The sequence below is a fragment of the Phoenix dactylifera genome, chromosome 16 (genome assembly GCF_051530095.1).
Source record: "Phoenix dactylifera cultivar Ajwa chromosome 16, Ajwa_hap1_PhDact_Kaust_v1.1, whole genome shotgun sequence".
Taxonomy (NCBI): Eukaryota; Viridiplantae; Streptophyta; class Magnoliopsida; order Arecales; family Arecaceae; genus Phoenix; species Phoenix dactylifera.
In genome coordinates this window covers 3,958,697-3,985,286 of record NC_143205.1, presented here as the reverse complement: position 1 = coordinate 3,985,286, position 26,590 = coordinate 3,958,697, and the positions used below count along the sequence as shown (strand labels likewise).

The 26,590-nt window shown below is 37.8% G+C and overlaps 1 protein-coding gene across 4 annotated transcripts in view; it reads left to right on the top strand.

Annotated features, from left to right (window-relative positions):
• The first annotated feature begins 12,292 nt into the window (after positions 1-12,292).
• LOC103695965 (PHAF1 protein At3g51130) overlaps positions 12,293-26,590 on the top strand; it is a 31,260-nt gene continuing 16,962 nt past the window's right edge. The window contains exons 1-3 of one of the 4 annotated variants that reach the window (XM_008777424.5): positions 12,293-12,608; positions 14,893-14,975; positions 20,775-20,852. In XM_008777424.5, coding sequence (XP_008775646.2) covers positions 12,461-12,608; positions 14,893-14,975; positions 20,775-20,852 — 309 coding nt within the window. In that variant the 5' untranslated portion in view covers positions 12,293-12,460. The remainder of the gene's footprint in view (positions 12,609-14,892; positions 14,976-20,774; positions 20,853-26,590) is intronic. The other 3 variants (XM_008777425.5, XM_088712834.2, XM_088712833.2) reach the window with 3 other exon arrangements.

Here is a 26,590-nt window from a genome sequence, read left to right as displayed (position 1 = left end):
GAGTATATCTTTTAATTACTAATGAATTCAATTGAGTGTTTCAGTGAAAATCCTGTCTAAGTGTCCCAAGACTTGGTTCATAATTGTTGGATAAGTTAAGGAGTCTGTTTGAACCAATGTCTGAGACTCGAGTCGACTCCCGAGTATCACGAGTCGACTCCAAGCGTATCAAGTTCACTGGCACGAGCTCGAGTCGACTCCAGATGAGTACGAGTCGACTCCGACTGAGAACAGACAGAAGAACAGAAAGGATCAACTCAGAACCTGTCAACGAGTCGACTCCTGAAGTGCGCGAGTCGACTCCAATGTTCACCAAGTCGACTCCAGGGAAGTAAGAGTCGACTCCAAGCAGTCACAGGCAGAAAAGTCAGAGAGCAGTTTTCGGGTCTGAGATTCGAGTCGACTCCAGTGGAACGCGAGTCGACTCCGATGTTTGACAGGTCGACTCCAAAGAAAGCAAGAGTCGACTCTCAGCGGTACACAAAGAAAGTCAGAGACCATTTTATGGACTCTGAGATTCGAGTCGACTCGCGTATGACTCCAAGACACCGCGACCCCAAGACAGACAGAAAACCAAGTTACTGCCTCTGAGATTCGAGTCGACTCCCAGACAGCTCGAGTCGACTCCAAGACAGCTTCACGTCAAAAGGCCGAAGACCAACTTTCGGAAACTGAGAGCCGAGTCGACTCCAAGGAAGTTCGAGTCGACTCCAAGACTGGATGAGCCAAAAGACAGAGGATCGGAAGTTCGGGCTCTGAGATTCGAGTCGACTCCCAGGACAGTCGAGTCGACTCGAGTGGACAAAATTCAAAATTGGATCCACGGACTTCAGTGGATGAGCCGACTCCAAAATTGCCAAGTCAGCTCCAGAAGTTGACGAGTCGACTCCAGATCAAGACGAGTCGACTCCCAGTTGTGAAGGCAACTTTAATTCAAATTTGGAACAGTTGCCAAGTCGACTCCGGAAAAGCTTGAGTCGACTCCCGCTACAGCCGAGTCGACTCCTGATCGCGCGAGTCGACTCCAACCCACCAACGGTCATATTGTCAGACTGCGCAGAGTGTTCAGAACGGGCAGAAAAAGCACTCTAACGGCTAGTTTCCGTGGGGGTTGGCTTAAATAGCCACAGAGGACTGTAGCAAGGGAGAGAACAGCCATTCCACTCCAACTAATCAAGCATTCAAGCTCTGCAAGGTGCTCATCAACGAAAAAGGGAAGATCTGCATTTACTGCTCCACCTACATCTTCCCAGCAATTAAAGCCTTCTCCTCCAGCATTCAAGTCGACTACACATTCAAGAGGAGACCGGAGTTCAAGAAGCCTTACCTCTTCTTCAGCTTAAAAGCGTTTGAGGGCTTCTAAACTCCTCTTTGATTATATTGTTTTATATCTGCTTTTGGGAAGCTTATTTTCTGTTTTCTCTCTACTACTTGTATTTACTTGGTTCAATCGGGGGATTGAATCAAGGGGATTAAGGTTTGTTGGTGAGCCAAGATAAAACCAACGTGTGTAAGGGTTTGATTGTGATCCCGGAAAAACAATCAGGGTTGGTTCTAGTCGGTGAGCCTGGAAAAACCGACCGAGTTCGTTGTGAGCTCGTAAAACAACAAGTTTGGTTGTGAGCTTGCAAAACAACCGACTGTAATCCAAGGGGGTTATAGTGAATTCCCAAGTGAGACTTGGGGAGTGGACGTAGGAGCAAGGGTTAGCTCCGAACCACTATAAAACTTGGTGTTTGTGTTGGATTGTCTCTTCTTCTTCCCCTCACATCACTCACAGCACTTAGCATAAATTAAATAACTTGCAAAAGTTTTTAATTAATCAACCACATCGTTTTAAATATCTAAATTAATTTAAAAACCCAATTCACCCCCCCCCCCCCCCCCCTCTTGGGTTGTCTATCTGGGCAACAGAGAAGAAATGCTTACCACAATATGATAGTCAATTCTATTTATTTTTTTTTATCTTTCGGTAGTATGTATGTTCTATTTGTTGGTTGATATTTTTGTGTGATGCCAGGGAGGTGTTGAACTTCTGCAGCCAACTCTCATATGCTCAATCACAAATTCTAGGAATCCACCAAAAAGGAGAAAGAATAGAGACCCGTGCAACCAGGATCCGCGACTCGTATGGCCAGGACTCATAGCCTGTATTGTTAGGATCTGTGACCAATGCTATCGGGACTTGCGGCTCGCGCTATTGGGACTCACAACCCGGGTGGCTTGGACGTGTTTCCTAGGTTCTCGAGCATCATACTTCCTCAGTGGGAGAAGACTCTCCATCAAGTCTAGGTCTTCTTAATCTTCACATAGCTTCTTGATATATTATATTCCTTCTGGTATTATGTTGAACCAACCTAGCTGCACACTGATCTTTACCCCTTCAAAAGGTTGGATGGAGCTAAAGTATGTCTCCATCTTGCTTACTACATTCTTGACTTCGTGCGAGACTAGTTGAAATCCCCATAAAGCTGATATAGTAATTGATAGAAGATGGAGATATGTTGGAGAATCAAATGTTTCATTATATAATGTTTCGATAGTAGAGCGCATTGCAGAAGGATCGAGATTAGGAAATAAACATAGAGCTGATATAGTTCTCAGAGTCTAATGAGAAAATGAGACCCAAGTCCAATTTAGCTGAAGAATTAATAAAACCAATACCAAGATTGAATGGAGTGGAGGGATAAAAAAAAGTACAACTCCAAACCTAGCGACATGATATATAGGATGCTCGCCAATATCATGTTTCTTGGCATATACTTTGGATGGCTCAAGTAACTTCATCTGAACATATCCTTGCAAACCCACTGAACATGCTTTCCTGCCCACACTTTGCTTCACTATCCATGATCCCTTAGAAATCTACAGAATGAGCTTAAACCTTGAATTCCTATAAGCATCATCTCCTCTGATAAAGCTTTCTATGAGAGGAACATCTTCCACAGGGGTATCCATCATATAATATAAAGCAATATTATATGTGGTTGATCCGGGTACCTATATGTTTCCAACGAAAAAGAAATCTCTGCCACCTTGTGTAGCATATTTCTAAACAATGACTCCATTGTGACTGCCAAGATCATTCTTACTAGAGTTTAGCCGATCATCAACTACCTTATGCATCACTTTGCCATCTTTTGATGGTCTTATAAGGAAGTTTTGCTATGAATCAAAAACGTTGAAGGATTTGTAGCAACCCAACTACAAATAGTAGTAGAACTCAAGTCTTTTTGAAGTGTGGTTCCACAGCAACATGACACTTTTGCTTCTGTTGCTAGACTAGAAGCGATTAAACTTTTACTTGCTATACATATTGATAAGTGCTAAATAATGCATAAATTAATATCTTATTCATAGCACTTATCATTATTTTAATTCACATATTTTGTAAATTTAACTAAAAAAAATGTGTTACCCTCATCATTGCATTTTAATAAATTAATTCGAGTTTGATTTACTTATTTACTGATTGAGTCTAATGTATGCAGGTTGAGTCAAGTTCATTAGGGATTATTCCTGGACCTAAACCACATGCACCCCGCAAATCAAGACCCTCTGATTCAGTCACTTAACTCTTTTTCCACATGATCCAATTCTCCTATTTTAATAAAATTCTTTCAATTATTTGTCTTTCAGATCTCAAAGCATACCATCGTAGTTGCACAGATCCCAAAGCTCCATCCACTTCTCACATCTTGTTCAAACTCCCAGCCCCAATATCCCAACTCACAGATCCGTTTCATTACTTTCCCACATTACAACATCTCTCCGGATAGATTCCAGCCTATCAATGGATGAGTCCACGCGTTCTTCCCAGCTTTACTTCAACCATTCCGAGCTTCACGTGAATCACAACCAGCAGTAGTCGTGGATCAACCTCCTGTGGATCAACACCTTCAACCATCCAACCTTCCTTCCACGTCTCACCCCACGTTCCCTTCATTCCGCGTCAACATCCCAACATCTTATCTCCTTCTGCATCCAAACTTTCTAGCTTCAGTCGTTCATCCCATTCCGAAGCCAATCTAACACACTCGTTTCATCCCGTGATGCATGCAAAAGATTCCATCTTTCTCATCGTCCGTGATCAACCTCTTCCGGATTTTCCCCATCCGCGATCGCATCCGTTCGAGCTCCCTTGTTTCACGCAACAGCAAGCTATCCCCTGCTACCAGCTCCTCTGTTCCCAGCGGAACAAATCTTATCCTATTTACAAATCCACATCATCCTCTGTTACCAGCCGAATCCAGCCGTTCCCGAGCCTTCAGCCAAGTCCAACTTCCTCTGCTTCAGCCACAGAATAGACCAAGAATCTCCCAACTTCCGAGATCTTCTCCACGAACAGAACACGTTCAAAGCTCATCTTTTCATTCCCCAGCCAACACCACGAATTCCCAGCCAATCCCGTTCGTGATAACATCGTCCAAGATTTTCTTCCAATCTTCTTTCAGCCGAATTCCCATCAGCTGTCCGCATGTAAAATCCCAGCATCCTCTTCCTCCGAAATCTTCTCAAACGCTCACAGGATGAACTCAAATCCCATGCTCATCCCGCTCGGACGAAACAACTGATTCATTCAAATCCCCTGCTCCTAAATCATCTCATCTTCATCTTCCAAATCAAGCGAATCCCAAGCTCATTCCACGTCATTTTTCTTCCCCTGTTCTGGAATAAAGTAGCATGACCCATGGGATAAAATCAAAACCCACTTCTTCCGGCTTGATCCCATAGAATCTCCCAACGTTCACATTGCTCCTCTGCTTCAAGATCAATTCAAATCCTCCCCATTCTTAGCGATTTATCCTCATCCAGCTTCCTCCTAGCTTCATCTCAGCCAACGGCAGCGTCCACCGAATCTCCCAATGTCCCTCGAAATCACATCCACGTTGATCATCTTCCAATTCTTCCGCTAGATCCCACGTTTATCCCGTTCGGATTGGTTCCATCTTCACGGGATAAACTCAAATCCCATCTTCCTGTGTGATCTCATGGAACATCCCGAGTCTGCCACGTCCTGCATCTTCCCCTGTTTCGGAATAACATCCTCTCAGCCGAGATCCCAACTTCTTTCCCCTGTTTCACGTTCAAACCCGTTCGCAAATCAAGCCAAACTCCCGAGCTTCACGGCATCCAAACAAAGCCTTCCTCCCAGCGTCCGAAATCTTCTCAGCCTCCATCCTTATCCCGCAGCCATTGATCCTTATCTACACTCGGAACAGGGAGATGGGAAGTCTATTTAAAGGAGTCGGACGTGAAGACCAAGGCATTCCTCCTCTTCCCCACCAGGGGAGGGGACTGCTCCGATTCTTCCTTCTTCCCCATCAGGAGCTGAATCATCTATTCTCAGGTGACTTCCCATAAAGTGCATAAGAGGGAGAGGAGTTTGGTGTATTTTGGGAATCACTTCGGACGAGTGTCGAGAGGAAGCTGACGGGAGGAAGGAGGGAAAGCCAATCATTATGGGAGCCCGCTGCTGTGCTGCTGCTGCCGTCTCCAACTCCATGCAGGGCTGATCTCTTCTCCAGGACCGGATGTAGCCCTAACAAAGGGATACGGGTTTTATATTTGATTTTATATTCTTGGGGTTGTATGAACTTATTGTTTATAATGGATATCTTCTTTTGAATCATATTTAATTTCTGTGATTTTAAGTATGATGTTCGTACAACTGTTCTTCATGATCACTAAGTAAATATAAGATAGTCCATGCTTAAGGAAGATGCAGTGTGCTACCACCTTAGATTAGGGTAGACATTTCATGCCAACTGAAGATGGATTATGCCCAAATTACTTTTGTAAATTTTTATTTAAATGCTTATTAGGCTTGTAGCCAATTTGCATGTTAGTCCAAGAACGAAATAAAATATAAATAACCCTTGTTCTGATGTTAGTGGTGAATTCCTTGCCCTAGGTTCTCCCAAACTGATATCATTTTAATTGCATTTTCTTTATTAAATTTCTTAGTTTAATTTTCTTCACAAACTCTTCCTTTTAAATATTTTTTATTTTTAAGAAAACAACTATATCCCAATCCCTGTGGATCGATACCCGTAATCACTATCCTACCAGATACATGCTATTGCGTGGTCTTTAAAGTTGACTATCACATATTTTAAATTATTTTAAATGGATGTTAAAAGTGCTATTCTAAATGAATACATAGCAAAAAAATTTACGTAGAATAACCACCTAATTTTGAAGATTGTAAATTTTTAAATCATATTTTCAAACTAAATAAAGCTTTACATGGTCTAAAGAAAGCTCTTAGAGCTTGGTATGTTGTGTTAGGATCAAGCGCTGACCATTACATCAAAAACGACTGCTGATAGTAAAGGCGCTACTTTATTTCCTTAAACCGCACCCAACCAATGCCCCAAGTCGAACTCCGAGTCAATGATTGCAGTATGACGCTCGCCCATGGGTTCAGAGACTCCACCAAGGTATAACCCACCTACTAACTAGGCCATTGCCGCTGGCAGGCGGCAGGACATGCTGACTCAGTGCCCCTCTTGTACTGCTCAGGGATCCTGCAGGATATGGCTGGGTTTCGAACTCGAGACCTCTGACTCAGATACCAATTATTAGGGTCAAGCGGTGACTATTATACCAAAAGAGACCGCTGATAGTGAAGGCGCTACTTTATTTTCTTAAACCACACCCAGCCAGCGCCCCAAGTTGGATTCCGAGTTAGTGACCACAGTATGACCCTCGTCCATAGGTTCAGGGACCCCACCAAGGTATAACCCACCTACTAACCAGGCCATTGCCGCTGGCAGGCGGCAAGATATGCTGACTCAGTGACCCCCCTTTACTGTTCAGGGATCCCGCAGGGTATGGCCCGCACATCGGCAGATTATGTCCAACACAGATGAAAAAGTACCAATAATAATTTATGTCCAGTCGCTTGAAAGAGGAAAGATTAAGAAAAGGGGGGCGGGAGGGGTCACTTCACCTCACTTTTTCCTCAATCTCAACTTTGGGATTTTTTAGTAATAAATTATAAATATATCACTAATATTATTATTTATTATCAATAAATAATAGAAATAGCTAATATAAATATTATTTATAAATTAAATAATTAATTTAACAATATTATTTTAATCAATTATATTTATTAATATTAATAATTTAATATTATTAGTTACTAATATTGATATGATTTAATTAATATCTACTAATAATAATATGATCCTCTACTTATTTTTTGTAGTAATATTAATATATATAAATGGTGATAAATAATATCAAATAATATATGTTATATTATTTAAATACTAAAAATAATATTTCATTAATAATAGTTTTTTATTAAATTGTAATGAATATTATTTAATTCATAATTGTGAGAAGTTAAAATAATTTGTTACTATTATTAATCTAACTATTTATTATTTAAATACTCAAAAAATATTAATAATATTATTTTATTAAAAATCTTCAAACTATATTCTTTGACATTGACAAACCAAATAACAAATTCATTTTAAGCAAAAGATACTTGTCAAAAAAGTCAATTTCTCATTTGAGCCAGTTTCATATAACCTAATGTCTTCTGAGTGAGAGTTGTAGCAATCCAAACAACACCTAATTAAACAATGACTCATTTATGTAGAAATATAAAACAAGTAATAAATAAGTATTCATTCAATTAGAAATTTTATTTTTTTTATATTTTTTTAGAAAATGACTATGAACAATTATTTTATATTACACTGCAATTAAATGATAGTAGAAAATTTATTATAAACTCAATCTAATCAACTAGACCAGTGGCTCAATGCCTTCTTTTTCGGTATCTTCAACCATATTAGAAAGCCTCATGAATCTGTCGAGGACACAAAGAAGAATTGGTTTCCAACCATTGATGGAAGAAGAGCCGAGCGATAGAATGTTGTAACCCTTCATGCAAGAATGTTAATAATACCTTTTGTTCTGAGGAGGTGCTTTCATCTGGAAGAAGGCTGGAACAACCCCATTGTCAGGATAATCTTGCAGAATTTTAGAAAATAGAAAAATCCAACTATCATTCTTCAAGCATTGGGGACAAATTAGGTTTGGATGAGCTAATACTAGGACAACAAATTGATAATGATCAAAGAAATCGAGAGCCTTAGCTCCACCCTTACAGTTTCCTCATAGAGGGCAAGCTAATTCTCTCGAGACGATTAGAAGGACCAGGCAACTCCAAGAAGAAATTCTGAGGAATAAAAAACTCGTTTGAATCCAGTCGAGGTCAAACTCTTTCATATTCGGACGTGAGACAAATTTGGACTATGTTCTACCTAAAGCCCCAGAAGCTTGGTCAAGAGAGCTTTGACCCATTCTCTCTTAACATCCGTGGACCAATCCTCCAGAGATGAATCCATCGTGGAAGAATAAAAGAAAGAAAGGAAAGGAGGCCGAAGAAAAGCCTGGACAAAGACTTAAAAAGAACCTACCAAAGACCCACTATGATAGAGCAACTCTAGCGGAGGGACGAAACTCTGATGGAAGTGCAAGGAGGAGACGGTCGCAGACTTGGTTCTCTCTAAGTTCTAGAACAGGAAATTTAACTGGGGGAGATGCACCAGACTCTTCTCTTATATAAAGCACCAGGCAACCTGGATCGACACATGTCGCTCAGATGTTCTTTCCTTCATGATCACATAGATCACCATCACCCCCTAAACATCTAATCATTGTGTCGATGTTCTCACCATGAATGATAACGCTCCGAGAAGCGCAGAAGCTGACACATCCCTCATAAATGCAGTATCTAGAAGACTTCTGTAATGAAATCGAAGGGCAACTACAACAACATGATTGCACAGCTTGATTCAGCTTCATGAATCACCTCGGCTAGTCGGCCTCACTAGCAAGTCTACTTCTATTACTTGAGCCAATAGTTAGATGGGCCTCGAAAGTGAGGGAGCAAGTGATATGCATCAAAACCGACCATAGCTGATGTGGGAGACCGACCAATCATAGCTCAGCACGAAACCCCAAATCCACTAATCTCTCCTTAGCTAGCGACATTTTTGCCATGATTGCGAGCAGTTTCGTTAACCACACGAGCGAGATTCATGGAGTGGGATGTATAACCGAAATCCCTGCGCATGAGCTTCGGGATATGCGATGGATTACCAAAGATGGTTGATCTGCACATCCGAATCCTTCAACGACAGGCACTGACCCTTGCCTATATAAACCAATCCCGGAGGACCTAAGTTTTCTCGAGCCTTCGGACATCTTTTGTGCTATTGCTTTGTTACTCTTACAACACCTTTATTGTTCTTTAAGAGTTTATCTGACTTAGGCATTGGAGGGCCCCCTACTGGACATTCTCTAGCAAGAGAACTTCTTCATCTTTGTTATTTCAAATCAAATCCAACGTCAGAGCAAAAGTCCGAGCTCGATATTCTCTTTCCAGCACTATCTCAAGAAAACTGGCATTAGAGCTGTCGCCATCTGCACACATCGACCACTACTTCGCCACCTCGAAGGCACACCGCAATGTTGTTTCGACCTCTACGACTTGAATAGTTGATTGCCGAGTCCTCTAGCGACTTAGCGAGCTTGACGCTTCAGTTAGTTCGATTCCCAATAGCAACAATAAGAAAATAAAATATTTTGTTACTATTATTAATCTAACTATTTATTATTTAAATATTTTAAAAATTTAATAATATTATTTTATTCACAATCTTCGAATTGTATTCTCCGACAATGACAAACCAAATAACATAATTTACTTTTAGCAAAAATTACTTGCCAAAAAAAATCAATTTCTAGAAGATTATTTATAATTTGAGACACTTTCTTGCAACCTAATGTCTCTTGAGTGGGAGTAACTGTTAGATATATGCTCTAGAAGCCAATCTGGCTGACACATTATTAATTTTGAAACATTGTTTTGTACTTGACTTTATTATTATTGAATAATAAATGGGCATTTTTTTTTTATTCATATTGTTTATGTGTCTATGAATTGTCCAAGAAATTAATAAGATGATAATACATATTCTCAAGAGTTGAGAATTTGAGCCATGTATCATTGGTGATTAATTTCTAAATGCTCCTGATCAATGGATCATCACGAGGACGGTGATCGATCCGTAAGATCAGTGCACAAATCGCTTTTCTTATGGATGGACGAGACACGAGTTCATAGTGTAGAGATAATGAAGTGATAGTGTAGGTGTTTGTTAGAGAACAAGGGTACTAAGCGTGACCAAGACAAGAAGTCACTTGGATGTCTATCCACTCGTCAGTGACTTGCTTGATGTTGCAGTAGTATGACTGGTTCTTTAACCTACGGTGATTCGGCTACTCACAGTGAGATTATTGTAGTTTGACTACATATATACATGGTCTCTAGTCATATGGATCTTTGTAGTGTAGATTGGCTGCAGTAGGTTCACTGTAGGAGTACCCATGCACCTACAAGGAATCTATCGACCTCGATAGATGAGGAGTGATCCTATGTGATTTATAAGATTGAGCTCTAAGACCTTGGCCATGACAGTATATATAGTGGAGAAAGAGTTTTCTACTCTCGAACTCAAGTCGAATAAATCTAGACATATGACAGACGACGGGGTTTGACGAGTTATCCATGACCTCTGTTCTATAGAGATCTACGATAGAAGGACTGTATTATACGATAATTGCACCTAGAGGTTCATCATTCCATTCTACTGGGTTGCCACTACATGCTGCTAGGTGTCACTGGTGGATGGTGAGACTTATAGGGACCATCTTGATGGTTGATGATCCCTGGTGAGTTGAGTTGGAATTGTTTCAACCCATTGAAAGGAGTTTTCAATGATATTGTGATAGAGATCGCAATATATCTCACTACCAGTCAGAATAAAACCTATGGGGTCACACACGTTAGAGGTATTGACCGATCCGATGGTTGAATTGTGATTAGAAATCACAAATAATCAATTTGATTGATAATTGGTTAACCCGCTAAGAGTTAGTGAGTTGAAGAAGGAATAATTGCAATCGGATTGCAATTTAATTTAATTAATTGGACTTGATCACGAGTCCTACTTGGAGTAGGATCCTTGGAGTCCTAATTGGATTAGGATTTCAAGTTAAATTAGAGTCCTATTTGGAATAGGATTTCTAAAGTCCTAATCGCCTTAGGGCTGAAATTTAATAAGTCCTAATTAGATTAGGATTTGGAGGAAATTGAAATGGGTTCAAATCTTATTTTGAATAGGATTGAATCCTAGCACTTGGACCCAACCCTCCCCACTTAATTAGATTAAGTGGGGGCTAACCAAATGGGAGAAGAGGGAGGGGCCTATGCCCCTCCCTTGGCTGGTGGCGTGAAGGAAAAACGAGGGGTCATGCCCCTCCTATTTTGAATTCACAAAGGGATAGAGATGAGCTCCTAAAATTTAGGAGCTCATTTCTATCCACACACCATAAAAGAGGGGTTCAAAGGGGTTTCAAATTTTTCATGATTTTTCTTGGAATTTTTGGCAGCAAGGAACCTCCTTCTATTCCTCCTTTCAGCCACAAGGAAGTAAGGGAAAAGAAGCTCTTAGTGTGGTCTACTTCATCCCCTTCCTTGGTTCCAACGCGAAGGAAAAAGAAAAGGCTGCGGGTTTTTGTTGAGTTGATTGATAAGGAGGATATCAGCTATCAATAGTCATCTCTGCAAGGGAGCTAGCACCCCGGAGAGATTTAAAAGCTTCGATCGGTGCTTTGCCTTGTGTGGATACTCGTAGAGGCCGGACGCGTGTGCGGCTTCCATCGAACCTTCAACAAATCTACGTAAATCAGATTTGCGGAGACCATCTACCCGCACAAGGTGAAGATCTGATCTTCTTATTAATTTTTAAATAGTTTAAAAGAATTTAATCCTAATCTATCTACAAATGGTTTTAAAATACGTTCATACGATGAACGGGATCTGCACATGCCCTTCCGCTGCAGATCTGAAAATTTTTGAAATTTTTCTGCGGCATGCATGAGATCCTATCAGTAACAACACCTAATTAAACAATTACTCATTTAATTAAAAATATAAAATAAGTAATAAATGAGTATTCATTCAATTAGAATTTTCTTTTTTTCCCAGTTTTTTAGAAAAATGGTTATATGAACGATTATTTTATATTCACCCTGCAATTAAATAAATGAAGAAAATTTATTATAAAGCCGGTCTGATCGGCCAGACCAGTGGCTCATGAGCCGCGTAGACTGTTCCACTACAGACTATGACCTCATTGCTGTTCCGAGCTAAACAGCGAATCCCACCCCTAAGTTCGGCATGCCACCCGCCGCTTGCGTGCTTTCCGGTATTATCATTCGTCACGGGTTACAGCACCGAGCGGGTTTGGTGCGCAAGTAACGGTGGAAGGAAAGCAAACGCCGCAAGGAAAAAGAGGTCATCCGAAGGGAAGAGAGGGGAAACGAGAAACCGGAAGACGAGGGAGAACCGGGAGGGGAGGTCACGATGCAGCAGCTCCAGCACCACCAGAGATCCGCAATGTCGACGGCGGCCGGGGCGGCGGCGCCGCCGAGGAGGCGATGCGAGGGCACGGCCATGGGCGCCATCACCCTCGACCTCCGCCCCGGCCTCGGCATCGGGCCCTTCACCCTCGGTAACTCCTCCTCTCGTTCATTCCTATCTGTTTTTTCTCTTTGTTCGTGTTATCTCTACTATCGTGGTCTGTAATTCTATTGATTCATGATTTGCCCCTGTTGATTTAGGGACAGGATCCAATTGTTTTAAGAATTAAAAATCGTGGTTTTATTATTATTTTTTTAAACCCTGTTTTTCTTAAAAAATAAACCTGTGCTGGCTTCAATGTTTAATATTTTGTCGGATTTTATGGTTGGTTGATGATCTTATATTGCAAAGAAAGGGGGCATTTGCACGGATTGGATATTATTGGCAAAGAAAAAAGGTAGCTTGATGATTGCTCTTTTTGCCTCTTTGCTAGAATTGTTTACCTTTTTTTTTCGTTCTTTTTGCGATCATTAGGCCATAAAGGCCTAACGAAGTTAATTTGGAAATTGTCAGTTTTGTTGGAAAGATAAGAAAAGAATCAGGCCTTGGAATCAAGAGTGATGGCAGGTGAACAATACCGAGAGGGATCTTCTTGAGAAATAGGAACCCATTAGAGAAAATGGTATAATAATGAGATCTCTATTTTTCTAATTCCCTTATAAAACCTCATTCGCACAGAAGGAGAAAAGAATCGATTTCTTTTTCCTGTATTCCTCCATCAGCTTTTCTATTTTTCTCAGTGAAGACTACCATTTTCTATACCTAGCCTAAAACATAGAGTGAAATTTTGTGCTATCCTTTTTTTTAGTGTGATTTATTGATTGAAGCCAATCCTGCTGGTCTGAAAACCTTAGCCGAGGCAATATAATGCAAGAGAGGAACATTCCATGAAAATGGACAGACTACAAAGTAAGGATATCTATCTTCTTGGTTATAGTGTGTATGCTAATATTCTCAGAAGTCAGAAGCAACTTTCCAAGATAACATAGTTTTGAGAAATGGCTAGACAAAGGTGAAAGGGAGATAGGGTTTTCTTTCTGAGTTGACATTTGATAGGGTACAAATTTTCACTTTAAGATCCAAATTGAAGCACAATTCCTAAATACACCATTTGCAAGACTTTATTGCCGGTAAGCCTTAGCAGAATGACTCAAATTCTTCTTCTCTGTGATAAAATTTTTACTTCTAGAATTGCCAATTTTTTCAGATGAAAAATATTATATTGTATTTGTAACTTCCCTACTTGCAGACTGCTGTTATTGCCCTTAGTGGCTACATGGTAGCTCCCAATTTAACTCAATTTAACTCAACTAAGCTTTGATCCTAAACTAGTTGGGCGTTGGGGTTGGCTACATGAAGCCTTTTTCTCTATTCCGCATGGTTTAAAGCCACACTTTTTGAACAATGCAGCGATATTAAGTTCTTTCTTACTACTTTATTCTATGTTTTCGATCTACCTCTACCCTCTTTTCTTCTAAATATATTAAATCACTCCTTTGTATGGATCTGTGGACTTACATTGTACAAGTTCAAACTATCTAAGTTGTTTTTTCTCTTAATCTATCCTCAATTGGTGCTACCTCTATCTTTCGAAGATTGATTTTATTTCTTACTTTGTCCTTTCTTGTATTACCTTTCATTCATCTTAACATTCTTATTTCGGCCATACTCATCTTGTGCATATGTTGTTTTCTAACTATCCAATATTGTATACTATAAAACATAGCCTATCGTATGGGTGTCTTATAAAATTTTTTCTTCTACTTGGCAGGTATCCTATGATCATATAATATCTTAGTTGTACTTCTCCATTTTATCCAACCCGCTTTAATCCTATCCTCTTCAATCTCCCATTTCTTATAAATTTTATCAATCCTAAATACCTAAAATTTGCTAATATTTGCTTTGGTAAAATTTTTGCTAATATTTGCTTTGGCTAAAATTTTGCAACCAATTCAGAGGGCTGACATTTTGTTGAGGGCTCTTCATAACATTCTTAATCTTTGATGGATCTCTACCTCTGTCCTTGCTGCTGACTCCATATATGCGGCATAAGGCTTGTTGGTTGGTTGGTTGTTTCGTATCACTAAATTTCATCAAAATGAAGTTTGCATGCAGGTTTATTTAATATGTTGGCTTGCTTATGCATGAAAATTATCTTTCGGACCATGAGATAATATAAAATGTCTGTCCATTATTTTTTGGTAGGCCATTTGTCATTTTAGGTCATATATCATTAGTTTGTTGGGATAAAGCTTGTAGTTTATGTTTATGGTTTCACTATTAATTTTATCGATAAATCTCCTACATGGTGCCTTTTTTCATTTTAATCGTACCATCTGCTCTTTACACATTGCAAATCACATCTGATACAGGAATGCCTATATGCGAAGCTTTTGCTCAAATAGAACATCAACCGAACATCTATGATGTGGTCCATGTGAAGTATCTTGATGAGGTTTGAACTGCTTACTTTGTACACAGTTCGTTACATTCATGCTGATTTTATAACACGTGCATTGCTTTTTTGGGACAATGGATTATGCCAGAATATAAGTGGAAGGAGCAAGCCAAACATTTTAACTTGTTAACATTATGTATCTACCTCTATACACAATAACAAACAGAAATATTTACTTGCTTTATTCCATGAATAATCATCCATGTGCATGCATAGGTAAGTATACTTACATGTGTACATGCACAGATAGCACATAGAAATAAGTGGATGGATATAAATATTTCTTAATTTATTAAAAATTAGAGTTTGATATTTTACCTTGAACATATCAAGCTATTTGAGTGCTACTTCTTTTTTCCTAGGCATTCAATACCTTTTGGGCTGCGTTCTGGTTATTTCAGTGGTCTATCTTAATGTTGTCAGTTAAGAGCAGATACATTTGTAACAAAACATCTCTTTTAGGCAGATTTGTGGGCTAGCTGTTTCTAAGATGTTAGTTGTTGATGTATTTTTGTGGGTATTGACATACATCCGGGTTGAATTTCAATTGCTTGAGAATTGTGGATTTGAATGGGTGAAGCATGTTCTTTGTGATCTTACTCTGGTTAGAAAATGTGCTCGAAAGTTCCAAAATTTTATGTTATTCTATTAGGGACTTTTGCAAATAATTTAGGAGCAAATTCATGTTGCTACACTTCGTATCTTTTATGTGGGACTGTATTTTTCTTCTCACTCCACTCCCATAAATGATGTGGCTGACTGATACATATCTTCATCGATGTTGCATATTTTATATTCCCTATTTTCTTTTATTAATTCTATATACAACAGTGTGAAGCACCGACCTGCCAACTGACCTCATTCAGGATTTTTGTACCAAGTTGTGAAGGGCTAGCTTTAATTTGAGGCAGTATACAAAAATCTCAAACCATAAGATTTATCCTTATATGGTATCTGTTTTGAAGAAGCCTATAACAATGATTATTTATTGTTGTCTGTGTTCTGATTTATATGAGAATCACTGTTTCCAGAAAACGAAGTTTAGCACGATTTCCATATTTATGATTTCCCTGATTTATGAACCACAAAGCAATTTTCAATGTTGTGTCATCCTTAATGCTGATTAAGGAGAGTTCACATTGTTTTCTTGCACTGGATTCTGGAGTTGTTTTACAAAGTTTTACATATGACAGTGGGCATGTTGAATCTGGTTGTTTGTAAAATGCGGTATTGATAAAGTTATCAAGGATGCTGTCAGAGGATTAACAAGAACTTATGTTGTACTCTGGATATTTGGACAATGTCTAAGATAAAATTTCTCCTTGTGTTCTACTTCAAAATGTGCTGCTTTTCCAGTGGGGCACCTTTATACATAACCATCTCTTGTACATCTAGTGCACATTTTCATTTGTTGGAGGTTCCAACAACTTGTGAGGGGTTTTGATCTGTGACCAATTAGGGATGACCCTTTTATGCATTGGTAGGCGTAAAAGGTTGGGAAAACCTTGGTATATTTGAGAAAAGGCCACCTTTCTATTTTGTTATAGGAAATAGGATAATGTGTATTGTTAATTAAAACCAAGATATGCCATATCGTACCAAACTGAGCGGTATGGAGTGTACCATACCGTACCAGTTTGGTACCGGTATATGGTATGAAGGGTAGGGTATATTGACATTCGGTACGCCGAACCGACTTCTACACCGGGCGTGCTGATACAGTTATAGCATGGCACCAGTACAGAGCTTGTTACTGAGGCGGCGTACCTTGATTTACACAATTCAAAAGTTCTTGTCACATGTTTTTATAGGAGATATTGGTCCTATACGAGGTTTAAAGAGTGGTACAAGCTCATCAAAAATGGGTCACTGGTTGGTACATATTGCAGTATGGTCTTGTACCAACACATGGTTCGACTGGCATGACCATTGTCCTGTATCCATATGAGTTTCTATGGGGTCAGTGTGGGAAGGGCACAACGAAAGACTCCCCAGCGCTCGAGGCGCTTGCGATGGAGTTTTCCCTCCAAGACGAAGACATACCCGAACCTACCTCTCGCTAGTCTTACTGATTTTTCCGACTTAGTGGTGGAAAAGGAAAAGGCTATTTTTGAATTGTTTTACAAGGACATGGAATTTTGTTATACTCAATGCTCAATGTGTGAAGAAAAAGGAAATGCCAGCACCACAATATTTGAATACTTAGTTCTTGGTGAATGCAGCAGACTTTAAGTTGTGAACAAGAATCTAAGAAGGAATGAGATAAAGGTGAAGAGGGAAGAAAGGGAAGGGGGGTAGGACCTTGATTGGACTTTTTCTTTTCAATCAGATTAAAGTTTGCATACATTATTGGAAGCAAGCATGCCTATTTAAAACCTTCAATGTGACCCTTTTCATAAACAGGGTTGGTCCTTCTTAGTACTTGTAAAATATCAAGTAATACTCCTTACAAAATCACAAAAACTGGCCCTTGTTCACCTTGTCTTTTGACTCCTAACTACAAATCTGTATTAAGAAAGAAGCCATTCATTTTGGAAGAAAAGAATGAGAGTGGACAGCAAAACATAATTTAAAAGCTCTCATGATGAAAAAATTACCCTAATCTCTAATTATTACCGAACTTCCAAAAAACTCAACAATTGCAAAAATATCGACTATTCAATACATTTGCTGCTCCATCATACTTCCTAAGTGCATTAATTGTCTAATATGCCCTCTATGCCTTCTAGTTGTTTGTATGACATTTAGATTATGCAATCTAAGGCCCTTTGTCACTGAATATTTTGATCGAGGTGCCTTCTAGGCCAACACTTGCCCATTTCAACTTGCTTTAGTAGGCAGCAGCCAACCTCTGGTTATGGCTGTATGAGGTAATCACCACATTTAACCATTTTCTATGTGGAATTTCAATTTATTTTTATCAAAGGGTGTGTTTGTATTCTAAAAATTTCATATGCAACTTTTCACATGAGAGCAGGGTCGGCGGAACCGTCCTGAGCCGTACTGGTGTTTCACCAGTACGGTTCCGACAACGGAAATGGAACCTGTTGCTTGAGCCGGAGAAGGAGAAGGAAAGAGAGAGCTAGTGAGGGAGGGAAAGAGAGGGCGGGATGCCGGTGGAGTGCCGGCGGAGGAGAAATAGTGTCCGGCCATGGCCTTAAAAAAAATTGCGATTTTTAAGTGAAGTCGGCAAATCACTCCACTGGAGGTTTGCCGACTTTACTTAAAAATCGCGAAATTAAAAAAGGCTGCAATCAGACCTTGTTTCGAATCGAGGCCAGCCTCTGCAGTCACTTCGCCAACCTCCGCCACCGTCCTTTGGCCCTCCCTCCCCGTTTGTTCTCTCTTTCTCCTTTTCTCTCTGCACGGTCCCTCTCTCGGTATAGGCTCGGCACGGCCCGTATCGAGTCGTCCTGCTGGAGAATTGGTACGGTGCCCGGTATTGGTTCATCCGACCTTACATGAGATATATTGGTTTTAAATGGTACCATATTAATTGTCATCTTAATATTCCTACTCTTATCACTTCTCATTTTTTAGAAGTCTTTCTAAGTAATAAATGGCATTCGGGTTGACCCACAATTTAAGATAGTGTGCTACTATACATTCTTTGTGCTGGTAATTGACTTGACTTAGTGGTGCCTGTCAGTAACTTAATGTTTCTTAATTAGCATGTGACTATTTTTTGTTAAAAGTTTAGACAATATTGTGCTAAACTTTCAATTTAATATTTCTTTCGTTAATAGACATAAAAGTAAGAGTGTCAATACTATTACACCTTAATGTTATGGTTCTTAACAAAATAGACTTGATTAGTTGCTGGTCAGATATCGACATAATCCAGGTGGTTGTTAGTCATTGTGAGATCTGATTGTTACCTCTCTTCTTTGATTCAGTTGATCATTGAGATGGTCAGTACCAATGGAGGCCATTCTCATTGTTACTGTTGAGATCGTCGTCTTCCCAACCTTCATCTGTCTTCTATGTTGGATCAATGTTCGTAAATTTAGTCTAGGTTTGAATGGGTCAGGCCAGGCTTGGTCAGGCTTGGTCAGGCTTGCACTCTTCTTATTGGGTTGTCTAGGAAAATCAGGCCCAAGGCTAGGCCGAGCCAGGTTTGGGCCAGCCCTTTGTGCCTTGATCCTCAGCTCTATCTTGGCTTGACAAATATCCTGGTTTAGATGTGACATGCAATAAGGCTGATATAGTTGTTTGGTTTTCTTATTGTTAGTTTCCTAAGTGCTTGGGCAATAGATAGGTCCCAGTGCCTACATGACCTTTGCTTGGACCATCATGCATACGTATAGAAATATCAGAGTATCTGAATTATTGAGTGCATGTTAGTCAAATATTTATCTTGTTCTGTATAATCTTTTGTTTTAGTAGGACTGTAGTTATAGTAGAGATGTTATGCCATGTGGCAAGGGTCTGTAAGTTGTAGATGTGGTTGATTTTTTGTAAATGTATTTATTTGTCTTTTACCATTGAAAGTAGATAGAGAATTCCAAACTTATGCTCATTTTGTCTTCTTCTTCTTCGCCGTCTTCTTCAAGAAAGAAAATTTTATACTGCTTCCACTCTTTTTCATGCTTCTGCTCCTGAGATGTTAACTACTAAAAAGAGATATTAACTACTTGAAGCAAGAAAATCCTATACTGCTTCCACACATAAAATTTTATACATTCTTCTTCTTCTGTCTTTTTCTTCTTTTTTTTCCTATTTGTGAGACAATAACTACTTCAAGGAGACATTAACTACTTCAAGCTGGAAGATTTTGTATTGCTTCCACACACAGAATTTTATACTGCTGCTGCAAATGGGGTGGAGGGGACAAAAGGATACAAACAGGTTAATTGTTAGAGATATCCTACTTTGAGAGATGAGATCTATGTCAAAATTTCATGGACTTTTAATATCCCTATTTTCCCTACTTTCACTAACAAGGAGTGAGTAGATGCATTTACTGCATCAATCCATCAACTACATTTATGAGGATGTTTGAGAACAATTTAGCTAGAGCGAAGGAGACTATACTGATATCATCTGCAAGAAGGGTCAAGCCACAGATTTAGATTACTATCAGGTCGACAAACCAGCAAAAATTATTACAGATTAAGATGACAAACCAGTAAAAAATACCTTCCATTGAATTCTAAAGGCTAGTAAGTTCTTCCAAGGTCTTGATATCATGTCACCCTTCATCTCATTTGTTGTTTGTTCAATAATTTGCACAGAAATAACTTGAAATCTACTGCATTTCTGGTTCCTTTTATTTTAAAAATGATGCCATCCAGGATGACTCCTAAGTGGTGAACCTGTGGTTTATTTATATTGCAATATCTGCACTTTTCTGAATCAAGAAATTAAGCCCATGATTCTATGAGCCACAGGAAGGTTTTTGCTAGAATTAGGCGATAATAAAAGGGGCACTTCTTCAAATGGATTTGACTGCGGCTATTTTGTCTAAAAGTGCTTTAACTTATTTAAGTCATCTATAGTTCTGCCTAGTTAAAATAGTAATGTCTTATATTTGCATCTCTAATGACATCATTTGCATGTTCTTAAAGCACTTGGTGGCAAGGAAAAATAAGCATCTCATTTAGATATAACTTATGTTCAAAAGACAAAGCATTACACTTATGTCATTTTATTACCTGCATTGTTCGAAGCTAACTTTCCAACATGTCTAATAATGTTTTCGCAAAGTCATTGTCTCAATAAAACTAATAGGAATTCTAATGCACATTTACATATATTTACATCTGCAAGTCTTATTTTTTTTTAATCAATTTCCAGCAGGAGCCTCTAAAATTGGACATTGTTATTAGCTTTCCAGACCATGGTTTCCATCTTCGTTTTGATCCTTGGTCACAGGTATGCTTTTTTCGTCAATATAAAAGTTGAAGACTTTTAGAGTTCATACGATCATTTTATGCTTAACTGCAATATATGGAAGCAACTTGAATTGATTGAGTTATATATGCTATAAATGCATATGCTATGTATTTCCAACAAGGTGGCTTTTGGTTCATTTGCTAACTCTGGAAATTGATGCTTGTTAAAAGTGATCGAACTTTGTTGCTCACTGGGAAACATGGATAGGAGAGTACCCCTTCTATGAATTTTTGTGAAGATATCAAAATCGAACTTAAGGCACTTGATAGTTATAGGCAGTGTTCATGGAAACATGCACTCTTGATGAGATATTAATTTGGAGGTAGTAATAATTAATCATGTATTCATAAAACATTTTAACACAGCATAGAAATGATGAATCTACATCTTTGTGCAATAATTTTTAATATACAATCCCCTCGTTTTAATGATGCATATTTGACCTAAATAGTGTAAGCATGTTGTGTCAGGATATGATAGGCTGTAGTTTTTTTGCTTCATTTATCTGACTGATATTCCTATTCAAGTCCTTTATCCCTGACACTAACTTCTAGTTAATGTATATGAAATACCTCATGTCATAAGTTTCTTGGTTGTCTGTTACAAGTACTTTGCTACTACTTCATATAAGGTGGAAAAACTTAACTTTCCTATTCTGAACTGAAGAAATACAAATGCATTGTTTTTCAACAATTTTAATGGTATTGATGCTCGTTTTAGTAGATTTAGCCCAAAAAGAAAAAAAAATCAAAAAGAAAGAACATGATAAATGTTAGCTATTCTGTTCTTTGGGTATATTATCGATAGTTTTAAAATGTCAGAATTATTTAAAAATTATAAAATGCAAATAAAATCACTAAGTTTAATACGAGAAGTTTAAAACTATTTTTATATACTTTCTAAAGTATGTGGTGAGAACCTTATATAGTGAATGTATGCTTTTATGTTGCAATAACGTATATAACTGTGATCAAATACATGTAACAACTCAAAAAACTATCATTGTGATTTGGTTTTTAGCTTTATCTTGAATTGTGGAAACATGTTCCACAAGAAGGTCATGCTTAGATCCTATAAAGTTGACCACCATATTGAGAAATGGCTGAAAACATTTACTTTCATTTACTTTCTGCTAAGTGTTCCTAAGTCTTCTAAAAAAACGAAAATTAAAGTTTTATCTTGCAAAAAATGCTTCAAAAGTCCAATTTGTCATAATTAGTAAATAATGAAAATAACAAAAGATATTGTCGGAATTAATATATTGATCTAAATTAACCCAGATGGCTGTTTCTTTTTTTTTTTTTTTGAAACTTCATACTAATGAACCAGTGAAACTGGCTAAAGCTGGACAAGGCTTTAGCTATTCTCTCCTAAACCTATTGAAGTTTTGAAAACTTATGCAACTTCACATTATAACCAACCAAAGCATAAACTTGCTGGTAGAAAATTATAAACAAATGCATTGCTGTTCATAAAAATCTGGCTGGCTTGAAAAATAATAATTATAATGGGTTTAGGTGCATTTTTCAGGTCCATTATTGATGAAAGACCAATTAGGGAAGACCTACGTATGAGTAGGTGGACCTAAAGGATTAGGAAAATTAGAGCTTAGGTCAAGAAATTTCCTTGCTGTCCTATTACACAAAATAGGGAAGACATTTAACTCAAATGGACTCAACTAAGCCTTAATTCTAAATTAGTTGGGGTTGGCCCCATGAATATTTTTCAAGTATTCTGCTCAATTAAAGGCCAAACTTTCTGAAAGATATTGAGATATCAAGACTTTTTCTTACTACTTCATCACATGTGTTTTTCACTTCTATCCCTCTTCATTTCATTACATGCAAGGATCGCCGAACCGATACCGGTAGGCGTACCATTCGGCGTTGGTACCGGTATGGATTGGTACCGAACCGGTACCACTGGTTCGGCCTGGTTCACGCATTTAAAAGTCCAAAAAAATTGAAACTGGTGTAGGCCGGTACAATTTAGCCGGTTTGAACCGGTATGGGCCAATACCAATTTTTAATGCCGAACCAGACCGGTTAGAGCCGGTACCGGTTCGGTACAGGCTGAATCGGCCGGTACAGGCCTGTTCAGCATTCCTTGATTACATGTAACAAATCACTTTCCAAACCATCTAAGTTGCCTCTCTCAGTTTGCTCTCAATTGATGCTACCTCCACTTATTTTACGAATAACATCATTCCTTATTCTATATTTTCTTTATTACTACACATTCACATAAACATTCTAATTTTGGCTAGACCCATCTTGTGCACATGTTGCTTTCTAACTGCCCAACTTTTTTGTCATAAAGCATAGTTGGCCCTATGGCTATTTTATAAAATTTTTTCTTGATAGGTATAGTACGATCCATAATATCCCAGTTGCAATTCTTTAATCCTACGGATAACATCCTTTTCAATCTCCCTTTATGAATTATTTCTTGAAAATGATGACTTTTAGGATCCCTATTGTTTTCAATTTTTTCTTCACCTTTATCTTTATTTTTAATTTCATTAAAACTATATTTCACATATTCTATCTTGGTCTTAATCCAAACTCTTGGTTTGAAATGCACTCCACAATTCTAACTTAACTTACAATTAACCCCAATCTTAATTTCATCCACTAAAACTATATCATCCACAAAAAAGTATGTACCCAGGAATATCGTCTGGAATTTTCTTATTAAGCTTATCCGCTAGTGCAAAAGGCTAAGGAATTAGAGCAGATCCTTAGTGTGACCTATTGTGATGAGAAATTCACTAGTCTTATCACCAGTAGTTCGTACACTAGTAACCACTCCATCGTATATATCTTTAATCATATTAATATTTCTAATGATTTTTTTCTTTTCTAACACTTATCATAAATTTCTCTAGAGACTTAATCATATACTTTTTCTAAATCATCAAAAACCATATGAAGATCTTTCCACTTTTCGCTATACTTCTCAATTAATCTCCGAAGGAGAAAAATAGCTTTTAGAGTCAACCTTCCTGGTATAATACTTTTATCACACCTCAATCCATGCTCAAATTTCCTCTCTCAAAGTTTCATAGTACAGATCATGAGTTTAATACCACAATAGTTTGAACAATTTTGAATATCACCTTTACTCTTGTAAGTCGGTACAATAGTTCTCTTCATTCATCAAGAATTTTCTTGGTCCTAAAAATCTTATTAAATAAATTAGTCAATAAAGTTACTCTCACGTCACCTAAACACTTTAAACCTTAAGAAGGATTTTATCAGGTTTCACTACTTTTCCTTTTTTTTTCATTATCTTTTTTTACCTAAAATGCTCTAAATTTATGTTTATATTTAACATTTTTACCCTCAATGGAACTATGAAGACATCCTAAATTGTCTACATGACTTCCATTGAAAAGCTTATCGAAATAACTTCTCCATCTTTTTTGATCTTGTTGTCCCTAACCAAAACATTTTAATCTTCATCCTTGATGTATTTAGCCTAAGTCAAGTCTGTAGTTTTTCTTTCTCTTAATCTTGCAATCTCATTGATATCGTTCTTCCCATCCTTAGTTTCTAACCTGCGATGTAACTCTTTATACACCTTGAATCTAGCCTTATCATACTGCCTTTTTAATTTCCTTATTAGCCACCTTATAACTTTCTTGCACTTCTCCATTACAGTTAGGTAGTCTTCTATAGTACCCTCTTTTAGTTTTAACTTCTAACTGAACTTTCTCATTCCACCAGCAAGTTTCCTTATAGGATGATCCTTTTTTCTTTGATTATCTTAATACTCTATGTAGTCACTTTCTTAATACTATTAGCCATCTCGTCCCATATAGTATCTTTCTCCTTCAGGACCCTATTTTCCTTCTTTCAACATTCTATCCTTAGAAGATATTTATTTCTCCCCTTGCAAATTCCATCAACTAGTCCTTGAGTTCCTATTTTCTTTAGTCACTCTCTTCAATTTCTTAATATACATTTCCAAAACCACCAATCTATGTTGGTGGTTAAACTTTCATCCGATATAATATTACAATGTTTGTACAAAACTCGACCAGTCTTCCTAGCAAGGAAGAAATCTTTTTAATTAGTATTATGCCTACTTTTAAAAGTTATCATGTGAGAGTCCTTTTTAAGGAAAGTTTTGGCTAATACTAGGTCATATGCCACTAGAAACTCTAAAATGTCATTTCATTTCTTGTTTCTGTCTCTGAAATCGTAACATCTATGCACCCTTTGAAAACCTACACTATATTTCCCCACATGCCCATTCAAATCTATTCCTATAAATATATTTCCTCCACTAAGAGTCTCTTAAGTTAGCCCATCCATATCTTCCCAAAAGCATTACTGTGCAGTATTATTCAATCCTAAGTTTGAGGAGCATAAGCACTAATGATTTAGTAGACTCCTCTTCTAGCACTAATTTTATCAAGATTATTCTATATCCTAATCTCTTAACATCTGTAATCTCAGTTTTTAAATATCTATAATAATTCCTACTATATTTTTATCTGTATCTTTTCCTGAATAATAAAGTTCATAACCTGTTTTACCTACTTTGTTTTTTCTGCTATCTACTTGGTCTTTCGCAAATAAGCTATGCTAACCTTCCTCCTAATATTGTATCTATCAATTCTGTCAAATTTCCTGTAAATAACCTATACTTGAAGTTGCTAAAATGTATCATAATTTTCTGGAATAACTTTTTTACCCGTACCCGCCTATTAATATGTGAGAATCCTTTCCTATCATCACATCCAAGTGCCAATGTGACATGTCGCTTCTGGGACTTTTCTGTACATTTGGCGTCTGATGTAGCATGTTGCTAGTAGGGAACACCACAATGATTTTCTCTTTTGGATTCATGTTCATAAGATGTGACTATAGTTTCATGCTGGCCATCAACCTATCGTAACCCTCCTTTATCCGGGCTTAGGATTGGCTATGTACAAATTATTATACATAGGAAGATTTAAGGCAAAAGACATTTAAGGCCAAAAGAATGCTAGGCCTTTAGGTTAAGTATACTTCTGAAGAACAAGTTTCTATAGGTAACTTGTCTGTAAGTGTTGGTCCGTAGTAGTCCTATAACCAATGCTGGCTGAACACTCCAAATTTTGGTTGTTTTTGATGTGTGGACACTTGAATACTTACAACACTTCATGACACTCACTGGCACTTCATACAATCAATGAATGATGCCATCATCATTACGAGGCTAGTTTTGGCACTTACATATATGAAAACTTTTAATCCTAACATAATAGTTAATAATCATTTTATCAAATTTTCAAAACTTAAGGAGTCTTATTAGTCATTATACACATCCATCAAAACGCATGTATACATACATATATATATATATATGATATAGACATGTTGTGATTACTGTTCTGTCAGCCATTTGAGTTGCATGTATAAAATTTTATTTTCTTCTCATTTCTTGTATGGTTCAGATTATCAGATATGGGATTGTTACTAGGTGCTTGATCCTAGATTGAGCAAGGTGATAAATAGCTTTCTTACCAAGAAAAATAGATTTTATCTGAAAGAGAATTATTTAGCAATTTTCTTCACATGCACATGAGCTGATTCTGAGGAGGGAGAAAGCTACTTTTAAATATATGTATTGCCATATAGGTGAGTTTGGCTAGTGAAATTTTATGTTCTTTTTCAGTGATGAATGGTTTTCCATGTTCTGAAAGTGGGATGGCAGCATAATTTTTA